Raw genomic sequence first — 12,198 nt, forward strand, 5'->3', positions numbered from 1 at the left:
CTGTCCTTGTAAAGGTTTTACTGCTTTGTAAGCTGGGGTTGTTTCAGAGCAGTACAGTATAATGTATTGTATTGTGGAGATACTCTGATAGTTTGTTCCACCCTAAAAACAATGGATGGAGAAAATATTATGAACACATTAACATTCCTACAAACGAAGAAAAAAAACAATTGAAAGTTGTGTTTATGAGATTGAATAGCTTCTTATGATATTGAGTTTACCAGCCTATGATACGGGGCAGAAATTACCATTTTACTATTTTAGATACAAGTCCACCAGATGGCGCCACCTCCTCTAATATAAATACCTGAGTTGTAGTTTTCAGCTATTGGTCACACAACCCTGCATATACTCGTACTGTAAACACTCCTTTTTAAGCCTTGCTCCCAAAAATGTCACCAGCTAATTTTAAAATCACATCAGGAAACTAATACATCTCGGTACCTGTTGATGGTACAACAACTTCTTCACTGTGTTAATGCTGTGTGGTAATATGATGGTCACAATAAAAATGTAACATTTCAAATAGTTGGCTGCGTTGTGCTCCATGAGCTAAAGAATATTTGTAAATATTTTGAGTGTAGATTGTCCGAACCAGTGATGAATGTGTCACCAGAAGTTTGCTCCTTTTTTACCCGAATGTATATTATTGAATCCACTTGAGAGCAGCATATGGCTGTGATTATTTCAACAGTAATATAATTGCTGTTAGACCATGGGCAATTTACCTCCAAATTGTTCTGCAGTTGCTTAATGTTTTGATTGATTAGCCTCATTGCCTCTGTGTTTACAGGCAAGTTATTTTACCCTTTTCTGCTCTAAACACAACATGACAGATTCAACACAGAGTTCTCACTCAAATTCACAGAAGCATTGTGACTGCAAGTACACTATTTGCATAAATATCGACCACAAGTCTTCAGGGAAGGACCCATAACATCTGTGAGAATTTTAAACACATTTGTTGTCTGTTGTAACCATTCAATGTTTATCGGCTCATTACATTTGTAACCGACACCTTTACTCAGTGCTTTCTTGTCCTGACCTGTTGTCACCAACATGATTATTGTGCTCATTACATAAGAGCCTCAGCATGGAATCCCTAAAAATACAATATGTTTTTACCTGCATCTGCTGCACATCATTTCAAATAATCAACTGATGATGCACACTTGATCAGTTCCCTATTATGACACAACTACAAGCAGCTTAACTTTACTGAGAAATGTATTCATACTGTGCGAGGTTCAGAAAATTAAAGATGCTTTAATTCTGGTGGTTTTCAGACAGGCTTGTCTTTTGTTAACTACATATGTACAATTGATCCCTTGCTAAGCCCTCTCACCTCGTTACTGTTTCTAGGCCTGTCACGCTTAAGCAACTAGCTGGTCAATAGCGTTCTGAAATATCAGAGAAGTGTACAGAAAAGAGCGACAATATGCATTTGAAAGCCTTGTTCACAATAGTTTGTGAATAAAGAGGCCATTGAAATTGAGGGGAAAGCCCACCGGCCCCAATTTAAGGGTCAGACATCTCAAAAACTCATGTGCAGGACAAACATACAGGAATAATAAAGGGTAGCTCAATATATTGATGTGTTTTAAGCCAATTGGTACGACCCTTCCCTGCCACAAGGGGCTTCTTGTGCTGTTTGCTGGGTCTTCTTTGTCTTTCAGGATGTTGATCGTCAGCCGATGAGCCACAGCTGAGCCTGGCTCAGGCTGTAAAGTCCCTAAACATGAACGCTCTTTCTCTTTCCCTCACATAGCTGCTGTTTAATTCAGTCTGCGGCAAACAGCCACACATGCTGACATTACTGAATACTTACTCTCTGTGTTTGGTTCATTTAGTTAATGTTACTCTGTAAATAAATTGTGGTGATTGATTACTTTTCACTCGTCTGGTCGCGCAGCCTATACAGCCCTGTTTGAAGCGTACCATTGTGGCGTCATGATAAGAGATATCATTGATTAAGAATGATTAACATTCACCCGTCTTTCTTTGCGAACGCGTTAGGCTTATCTTACATCGGAGCAAACAAATTTCTGTGTGATGGATTCAGCTTTGAACGCGGTCGCCTTTCCTGTTTAATCCATATCGGACAACTCTCCTCTTCATTTTGAGGTTATCTGCTGGCGACTTGCAGCACCGTGGAAGATTCGCACCAAAACACCTCGTCCTCCTCAAAGTATCCAACCTCAGCGAGCATTTAGACTGCGGCCAGAGACACAATGTTCTGTCAGAATATTACCAGACGACGTGCCACCGGGCGGAGACGGGCTCCGATGGGTGCATACTGCCACGGCAGTTGTTCTTCACACACCGAATCGGGTCATTTTGATTAGATTAACTGTTGTAAGCCGAGTGTTGCATGAAAGGGTCTATTTGCGTTCTCACTGGGAACAAACCACTCCAGAGTTCCAGCGGAGGTGAGCCGAGACCACTTGTTTCACAACGCATCCAGCTTTTTGAGACGACTCGTCCAAACGGGCCGGGTGTTAAAACAGCCGGTTTCATCAGCGTGTCTTGAAGACCACAGGGCGGTGGACTCTAAAGCAAATAGAGCGGGTGGTATTGAATCAGTGAAGCGGCGCTTTACTGAGTGTTGTCATAGCATTGAGGATAAATGGCTGTTGGGGTGGTGATTGCACTTCAGTCTTCATGGCAGACTGTGGCAGCTGTAGCTCCAGACCACACTGAGAAGCCTGGTGAGCGGCCGCCTTGTTGTGGACTGAAGCCTCCACGATGTGCAGTTTGAAATGAGCTGGTTTTGTTGAACAGGACCAATTCAGAAAATAATATATAGTCTGCAAAAATAGTGGTGAGAGGAGACGCTGTAGAAGACACTTACCTGTACAATGTAATGTAAAGTGATACAGTATGTTGTGTTTTAAGTATTGTTTGGGCCCAGCTATGAATTCATTTAAACATATATATTATGTCGCCCTCTGTTATTGCAGCTTTAAAATTCAAAGCCTCTTTTTGTATCCTAAGCAGCTTTGTGAGGTTACGTGTGTTGTTTATTAAAATACTGGCATCCCGAACACTTTTCCTACCAAAATTAGAACGGATAAGCAGACATGAGTTAGACGTCTTTCCTTTTGAGAATATGCCGTGTCGTTGCGATGGCTTTTTTTTAGTTTTGTTTTTCCTTGTGTGTCACCATCAATGTCTCTCTTTAACTAATGACGCTTTTGTTAAGTTTAATTCTGTTTCGATTAAGCTTCAATGAACAAGTTTTCACGACGAGCGAGGTGAAATCACCGTTGTCTGACTGGAGTCTTGTGGCTTTGAGGAGAGTGTATTCACAGTATGTTTTGTATGATAAGAAATCTTAATAATTGTCCTAATCCCTGTTAAAACTCTTAGAGATATATTCAATTAATCTGCAACTATTTTGATGATTGATTTATCGGTTTGAGTAATTTTTTAAGAAAAACATGGAATCATATTTTAGTTTTTTATAAATAGCTGGCGGGACAAAAGAGACTTTGGCGGCAACAGTCCAGGTCATTATTGGGAAAGAAAACACTGAAACAACTAATTAATTAATCGAGAAAATAATTAACTGATTAGTCGCCAATGAAATGAATCATTGGTTATTATTCGTCCCGAGAATTAATGCCGATTGTAGCATTTCCCATTAAAGGCAAAAACCACATGTTCATGTTTTGTTTTTTGTCCAGTTGAAAAGGGGCTCTAGATATCACTGGTGATGCTTCTGGGAATGAAAGATGATTCATTCTGTTTAAATCCACCTACTGCATGTATTGTTACACTACAGATTCTGCCATACACATCTTTTTTTTTTTACTCAGCCACATCCTCATATGCTTTCAGTGTGCAGTTTCACATCATACTAACACGTCTCTTGGAACTTGCAGGAAAACAAGTGTTGTCAAAGAGTTTCATCAGTCTTTATTGAGCCAACAGGCAGCTTCTCTTTCCAAGCCGTGAGCAAACTATTTAGTTCTGCTGGCATCTGCACAGAAACAGCAGACACATTAACCAACCAGGCCGTCCTCGGAGCTTTTATTTGAAACCACGTTTAACTAACGGCAGCACAAAGGTGGACGAGAAAATCAAAAATAATTGGCTCAAGAGTCCTTTAAACAGATTGTAAACACAGGTTAATTTACAGACTACTCTCCTTTGAATGAACATCATCTGCATAAAATTATATTTGTGTCAATTATTTTTACTGTGTAGAACAGGGACAAATTTAAAATTGAATACTCTATTGGCATCAGGTTGTAAACCATGACAAGAGTTTTATTAGCAGACAATAGATTATAGATTACACTTTACTTATCAATGTACCAATAGTAATAGCAATTCTTAATAATAGTCATTGTTGGATCAATATTTTATTCAATATTTACTGTGAACACGTTCTGTCATTTGAAAAAAATCAAACTAATTCTCGTGGGCCTTGATGAATAACATCAGGATTGTTTTGAAGAGGTGATATTTCACATGTGATCACCTGGTTGAAGCGACGCTTCAGTGTTTCCCTCTGCAGGTTGTGTTTGTGGTTAGAGGCACCTTATGAAGGGTCTTTTAAGGGTGAAGCACGTTAAGGATGTGGTTTTACTTTATGCTTTTCCTGTGTTGTATGTAGCACACTTATTCCCTGCATCGCTAACAATATCCATTCATCTCCAGTTGGATTGCATTTAAGCAATAAAGCCCATTAAACTGGCTCATGCAGCACTAACGGCTCCATATTTGCATAAGGAAGAGAAAGAGTTTGGTGACATGAAGTTGCTGTTACTTCCTCTTTGCTTCTAATATGCAGTGCTTAATAACCACAAAGGGGCACACTAACTCATTGTGGTTGCACGTGTAGTTTGTGTGCATGTGTCACTTGTGATCTAATCTGAATATTTTCCAACTGTCAATGTGATCTGAAGATGCGCTTTTAGGAAGCCACAGCTCCTCTTGTGAGATCATATCACTGAATCTCTTTTTGTGGGTATCTTTTTACAGTTAATGTAGATTGTTAAATTAAGAAGACCGACATGCTACCAGATTCAGGATAACGTATCGCATGTAGATTTTCACATCTGTAATTTGATGTGGTGAGACGGAGATTTGTCACTCGGAGGATTAGTTTAATTAGTTTAAGCTTTTACAACCTAATGAACTGACTTGCTATAAACAACAACTGTGCGGAAACACAATGAAGCGCTGAAAGATCCATCAACTAACCATGACGTATTGATTGTGCTGACTGAGAGGCCTGAAGAAGCAGTAATGAGAAAACGCATCTGACCACTTTCAGCCTCTCAGGAGATAATTACCCTCTCAGATTGAAGCTGGTTTGTCCTTGCAAGTTGCATTAAGATAAATTAAAGGCCTAACGTCTTCTTCATTGAATATATTTGCATTTGTTAGCTGTGTTGAAAAACAATATATATATAAATATATACTGTGAGCATATTTACTTTTGTTACCTCGCTGTAATTGCAGTAGTGCTACTGTAAAGCCCCATTGCTCCATTTTCCTTTCTAAAACAATGGCTGGAAAAGCCAGTTCCCAGCATGGATCATGTCAGACTTCAAATGTTCATTCATTGAATAGTCATTAATATCTAGAACAAGACTGCATTTTCTTTTAAAGTACACTCTAACCACCATGCTTCAGTAAATCAACCGTTCTAGAAGTAGTGGGTGTCGGCGTTATAACACAGGACTCATCCGAAGGCACGAAGTCTAAAATGTACCCCGAGATAAACATCTTAAGCGCTCATGTTGCTTTTATCTTCAGTCCTTCCTCCCCTATACTTATGAACACAATAAACATCAGTTTTCTTGATAGTGTCCCCAGTTGTGCCTTTATGGGCTGTTTATTTGGACTACACATGAAATATTGATCGAGTCCTGATTGGCCTGTGACGGCAGCAGGGAAAAGGTCTTTCTAAAAATGATTGTCTGCATCCTGTAAAAAATGATAGAGAATAGATAAAAGCTTCCTAAATAAGCTTGTCCCCTCCGATTTAGCCTCTCAGGCGTGTGTGGATCCTCGTAAAAAAAAAAAAAAAAAAAGCACTTGTGCTGATGTGAAACAATGATTTTACAGTTGCAAGAGTTGCGTGTGTGTGTACATTTTTGTGCGATGGTGTGTTCATACGTATATGCCTCACCGTTCCAGAACTAATGCAGGTGACTTTGCAGCCCTTGCTTGCATGGTCAGGTTGCACCGGCTGCTTCAGTCAGGTCCCCTGTATGTCTCCAACAGAGGCAGCGGGAAGTCTCCCAGCACCGAGGCCAGTGGACAGCAGCGAGCTGTTGAGTGAGTGGAGGAAAGACGACAAAGACATGGATGATGCTTCCCTTCCTCCCTGCTGCCAATTCAAAGTACTATCACTACTGCTTTGTCTGCTTACCTCGCTTCTTCTGCGGCTACATACATTTAATCTGTAACTGCTTTTACTTGATGGGACTGTGTGTGAATTTCACTCAAGCATTCAAGTAAAGCAATACATCATCTTTTCTCATATTGTTTCCCCCTCTCCAGTCTGAGGATTACGAGGAGAAATGTAATGATGCAATACTGATTGACTGAATGACTTTTTTCTTATAGGAGTGAATGACGCGTCGGCCCCTTAATGGATTTACATGTGTTTACAGGAGAGCGAGCTGGTGCTGTGTGAGCACTTTGCCTCACATGGAGACTAATGATGTTGAGGCGCTAGGGAGTCGAGCCCCGTGATGCCACTGTAATCCTGCTGATTACAGAGAGCACACAGCAGCTCTGAGAGCTGATCACAGAGCTCTGGACAGCTCCACTCCACTCCAGTCACCTCACAGGTGGCCTTTGAATGTGTGGGCATCTGTATATAAGAAAGACTCATATGGTAGACAAGGAGACAGACATGAGAGTAAAGATAGACACTGGGGGGTCAGACTATAGGACACAGCATGCCATAGGCACATACATTTTGCATCTGCTGCTGCACACGTAACCTTGGCTGAACAAACACTTAAAGGAACAGTGTGTAAGATTTAGGGGCTTCTGTGCTGTAGAAGCCCCTAAATCTTACACACTGGTCTGTGCTGATTGCAACCAACTAAACACCCTTGATATGTTGAAGATTTACGGTGGGCCACAGGTAGATGGTTATCTTTAGGATTTGATTATTACAAGGAGCTACTCTTATCAATACTCTGCTCTTCTTCATGATTAAATCATTCGTTTAAAAATCACAAAGGTTAGGGGCCGGTTAGGTTTAGGTTAGATCAGGGTAAAGTTAGGTTTAGATTAGGGTAGGTTAGGTTTATATTAGAGTATGGTTAGGTTTAGGTTACATTTGGGGTTAAGAGGTCGCACTCCGATCGCGTGGTTGTACATTTTAATACATCTCAAGAGTCCCTTGTTAATACATGGATGGTTAAAATCACGATATATATAAATCATAAAGCAACAGTTTTAAAAGAGGCTTGATAAAATGAGGTGTGTTAAAATGAGAGTTTATTACTTGAATAACACAAATTAAAGAACACCGTGAGATGTTTTGTTCCACACTGGGTGCATTTAGTCTCACTCACGAAGATATTAAGCCGTCTCCTATTCATGACAATTTTAACATCCGTGCCCTTTTGGACTGTTTTTTAAAAACGCTGCCGCGTCTCATCCCATCACTGCGTGGTTCGAGGCGATAGAGCTGCTGCTGTTCTTCTCCTGATGTTTCCTAATACTCTGGAGCCCTACAGGTATGCGCTTCAAACATGTATGAGACGCTCCTGTCTCCTCCAACAGAGCAGAGACTGGTACTAATCGCAGCGGGCGCCACACACCTCAGGAAGGCAGCAATTTTCCATCATTACTGTTAAATCCCGCTTTAAAGAACCGGATTCCACAGACCTAATTACAAGGTGTTAATAATAACAATGTAATGACAGTCATTTTAAAGCCTGCCCAAAACCATAATCCATTTCCCAACTGACTCTCACATTTAAGTGTATGGTTCCTCTACGGTGCTATTTGAAATTTTAAAAGCGCCCTGATTCTTATTGATTGCCATTGTGATTACTCCCACAATTGGTGTGTCGGGTCCTGCAAGTTAGGGCTTGACTTCGGAGCTCTGTCAGCTTTTGTTAAGTAGAAATACAGCTCTTCAGATGTCACACTGATGCATTTCATCCTGGTGCCGAGAGACAACCGGGACAATCAACCAGCCTAATTGCAGGATGGAGTACACAGGGGGTTGATTTACTTGTATTAGTAGTTGTTGTTTTTTCTCTCCAAGAAAATACCAGACATCAGCCTCATCCCATATTCACATGGATTAATTCAGGAAATATAAGCACTGTACTTTCAAAAGCCGCGAGAGTGAATACAATACGGTCTATCCTGTCAGTTATTGAGATTCATCCCATGTGTCCTCAAGAAACGATCCTCTCCCTGCCTAATTACTGTGAGATGAGGCTGACGTGAGACTGACCTTTTCGCAGGGGCGTGGCACTGACTGGAGGGGCGTGGCCCCGCGGGAACCCCCGTCCAAAGCGCACCGTCCAATCACAAGTCGGGACGCATCATTGACTGAAATTCCCCTCGAACCTCCCGAAAGTTTTATTTTTTCCGTCGCAACTTTGTCAACTTTGTAACAACTCTGCGCGCGGTGTGTTTGCACTCCGTGGGAGAAAAGTTATGCGTGGTCTGGACTGGATTTAGATCTCGACCCCTTCGGCCCAAAGGAAGCATGTCTTCCCCCGGAGACTGGAGAGAAGAGCTTTCCACTGACGAGGATGTACAACCCCCGCGGGCGGAGAGCCGCGCGGCGCAGGTGTCCCGCCTGCCCTTCAGCGTGGAGGCGCTCATGTCGGACACAAAGCCACTAAATGTGACGGACAGACAAGACGGAAGTCACTCTTTGAGCGACGAGCCGGGTGACTTGTCCCAGCAATTAGTATCTATTAAATCCGAGCCGTCGGAACGAGGGGGCTGTGCGTCCTGGAGATCCAGCCCCATCAAGATGTCAGCACCACCCAGTAAGTGATCCCGGGTAGTGTCTGGATTTGAAGATTTATTCATCCAGATTTATTGTTAATAACGGGTTATAGTCGTTAAACGTATCATAGTGCCTTAAATCACCCAGAGAAGGACCTCATCTAACATCTTTAGAGAAGTTAATGAAGTTCATAACTGCCAGGCTCCATTTAAGGAGAGATGGGCATGAGTCTAATACATTTAATACAGTTAAAGAAAAGTCATGAAGGTAAAACAAAGTATTTAATTTTAGGTTCAGATATTTATAAATAAAATAAATGTTCTCACTGTTTCCTATTTTCTGTTTACAGCTTTTATTACTTTTGCAATACTTTTATTCAAAACAAAAAAAAAAATCGTATTTTATTGATTAGTCAATTAGTCAGCAAAAACTAAATCTGAAAACGATGGCAAATAGTCATCACAATTTCCCAGAGGGGATGATACACTATCCAAATGGATGATATTGCTAATCTCATTACGTGGGTGTAAAATGAGAGTAGCCTCAAACAAACGTTTTTAGGAGAAGTAAACAGCAATTGTTTCTGCCCTAATTCCGTTATTTAGATATCAGACCAATGAAGTAATATATCTGTCCCAACGTTTCATCCTCACATCTTGCCCGTCTCCTCTAGGGCAGCTCAGTCCAGCGGTCTGCTCCTTGAGGAGGCACAAAACCAACCGCAAGCCTCGCACGCCCTTCAGCACCACGCAGCTCCTGGCCCTGGAGAGAAAGTTCCATCACAAGCAGTACCTCTCCATCGCCGAGCGGGCCGAGTTCTCCTCCTCTCTGTCGCTGTCCGAGACCCAGGTCAAGATCTGGTTCCAAAACCGGCGGGCTAAAGCCAAGAGGCTTCAGGAGGCCGAGGTGGAGAAACTCAAAATAGTGGCTGGCATTGGGCCCAAAGCTGTCTTCCACCCGGGCTTCCCGTCGTTGGGTTTCCCCCTCAGTGTGAACCTGCACGCCGGGTCAGCAGCACTATACGGACTGGGCTGCTCGTACGGCCGCGGCCCCGTCCTCCCCGCTGTGCATCTGGCCATGTGTGCCTCGCAGGTCGGCCACAGCCTGTTCCACCTCTCCTGAGAGGAACCAGCACAGGGTTGTCAAAAAGAAATAAGAACATGGCCATGGGTGTATCATGAAGTCATGCACCTTATGAGAGACTTCACGGAGAAGATGAAGCTTTATGATCTTCACTGGTCTGTCTTTATTCATTTCCTTTCATAAAGATACAGAATCTTGAAGGTCTGTGTTTGCTGTTTGCTTACATGCTGATTCAGATTGGGTCACTGTAAATGAACAGAATATACCAGGCTACGCATATTCAGGACTGTTTTCCCGAATAGCCGATTGCATTTTTCATATCCTTTCTTAAATTTTTAGCTTGTCCTACTCTTTTTGTATTTGCAAATGTATAAAAGTGCACTTGTTAGCCTTGAATATGCAGGGATATTTGACATCATACTCATTTTAGAACAATTACAGAAGGGCCTCTTGGCCTTGGGAAATGCCAAAGCATTCCCAATGACATATTTATTCACCGTATAGTCCTTTAATTCAGTCATATCTACATTAATATGTTATCTGTTTGACAATACATTAAAGCTTTTAGTCAACCCTCTGTTTTGTTCTCTTGTTAATCCCCACGCCAGCCTACAGCTCAAATGCAGTTGTCCAGTGATACACAACCTTTAATGTGTGTCTCAGCTCTCCAGTTGCGTCTGCTGGTCCTTCTAGTTGTGACTTCCAGCTGCCTCCTCGTGTGTACTCCACATCCGGCACAGTGATCAGGTTCTTGCGAGCTGCGTTTTTTTGGCATTGAGCATTATGGATCATCGTTGGAAGTGCAGTTACTCCCAACAGTCATTTCCCATCTTTGAATCTTACGGTTTTTACAGAAGACATTTTGACAAAGAACAGGTGAAACTAACGACACAAATGGTGCCGACCTCCCATTCAAATGTCCCAGTGAGACGTGATGGTGTGACATTCATTTTATTATTTACTCATTTCTTTTTGCCACTGTTATATGTCAAGATGTATTCTGTGAAAAAGACACCGCCTATTTGTAGCTTAATTATAAATGGTGTACTTCCATCCTGGACAGAAGTAACTGCTCGGCTCATTGCCGTGCAAAATTCTCCTCTTTTCTGTTGAGTCGTACTAATGCATTTAACCATTTGTCTTGCGCACTATGGAAGCTGATTACACAATGATTAGTCCATACGATAACAGTAATTAATGTTGACTTAACAAGAGTGTAGTATAGCAGTCTTAAAGGAGACATCCGTGCAAGAGGGTATGTCATCAGAAGCTCCAGCGCTTGTGTCTCTGCCGCCGCGGCTCTGCAAGCAGGAGGACTCCGCTTGCTCGGTCAATAAAGCACACGTTGAGGATTGTATTTCTTAAATTGACTGCATCTACCATGAACACTTACAGGAAATCCAAATAAAAGCCGATTGTTGGAGAAAAACTGATTTCCTCTCTATATGTTGTTTCATGGCCTGGGACGTATGGGTGAACTCGCCCCTACTTAATGAAACTGAAATATCTGGATGTTCCAGGCCGAACAAACATAAACATCCTAAACAGCAGAGACAAAACTATCTAGGGGACGGCTGGGGGAAAGTTCACGACAAGTGCACGACGTCGTGGGGGCTTCTGTTGATTGGGTGTTACATGTATTTAAGCGGGACCTCTCCGAGTGATCGGAGAGCAGTCTAGGATGTGCGATTTGTTAAGCGCCACGTCGCATTTCTGACTCTGTTCCTTCTTTGCAAAAAATACATGTCCTGATTAATGAGTTTAAAATCGGTGTCGAGTAACAATCTTTCCAACGGTGATAAACACTTAACACTGTGTGATAAAAGACTGCTGCCATGCAGATATTACAACAGTTGTTTGGAGAAAAAAAAACAACCTAAACTCTTTAGCTTAAACAAGCTGAGTGTTGAAGTCTTTTTGAAACTTCATGTGGAATTTCAGTCCATTTTAATCAAGGAACCTGAAGGAAGGGAGTTGTGCATGCGGACAAAAACACATTAGTCAAACGTCTGAACTGTTCAGTTTACTAATCTGCTTCAGAGCGCTACAGTATTAAAAGCGTGGTGTTACTCTGCATGGTCGTCTGCACCTCCTACGTATAAATAAGTTAGGATCCACTCTATGCATCGTGTGGGCGAACGTTCAACTGGGTGGCCCGAGTG

At 41.9% G+C, this 12,198-nt stretch overlaps 1 protein-coding gene across 1 annotated transcript; it reads left to right on the forward strand.

The window, feature by feature from the left end:
• The first annotated feature begins 8,704 nt into the window (after positions 1-8,704).
• LOC137795984 (homeobox protein MSX-2-like) lies at positions 8,705-10,584 on the forward strand. Its single transcript, XM_068593603.1, has 2 exons — positions 8,705-8,993; positions 9,627-10,584. The coding sequence occupies exons 1-2, from the start codon at positions 8,705-8,707 to the stop codon at positions 10,073-10,075; spliced, it is 738 nt and encodes a 245-aa protein (XP_068449704.1). The 3' UTR covers positions 10,076-10,584.
• The last annotated feature ends 1,614 nt before the right edge of the window (positions 10,585-12,198 follow it).

Source organism: Clinocottus analis, unplaced genomic scaffold (genome assembly GCF_023055335.1).
Source record: "Clinocottus analis isolate CAN_PGR_092001 unplaced genomic scaffold, fCliAna1.0.p SCAF_10, whole genome shotgun sequence".
Taxonomy (NCBI): Eukaryota; Metazoa; Chordata; class Actinopteri; order Perciformes; family Cottidae; genus Clinocottus; species Clinocottus analis.

Bases quoted from the DNA above. Each gene is read 5' to 3' on its own strand.
- LOC137795984 (XM_068593603.1), top strand. From the start codon at position 8,705: ATGTCTTCCCCCGGAGACTGGAGAGAAGAGCTTTCCACTGACGAGGAT. The intron at 8,994-9,626 runs GTAAGTGATCCC...CGTCTCCTCTAG, and splicing joins CAAGATGTCAGCACCACCCA to GGCAGCTCAGTCCAGCGGTC.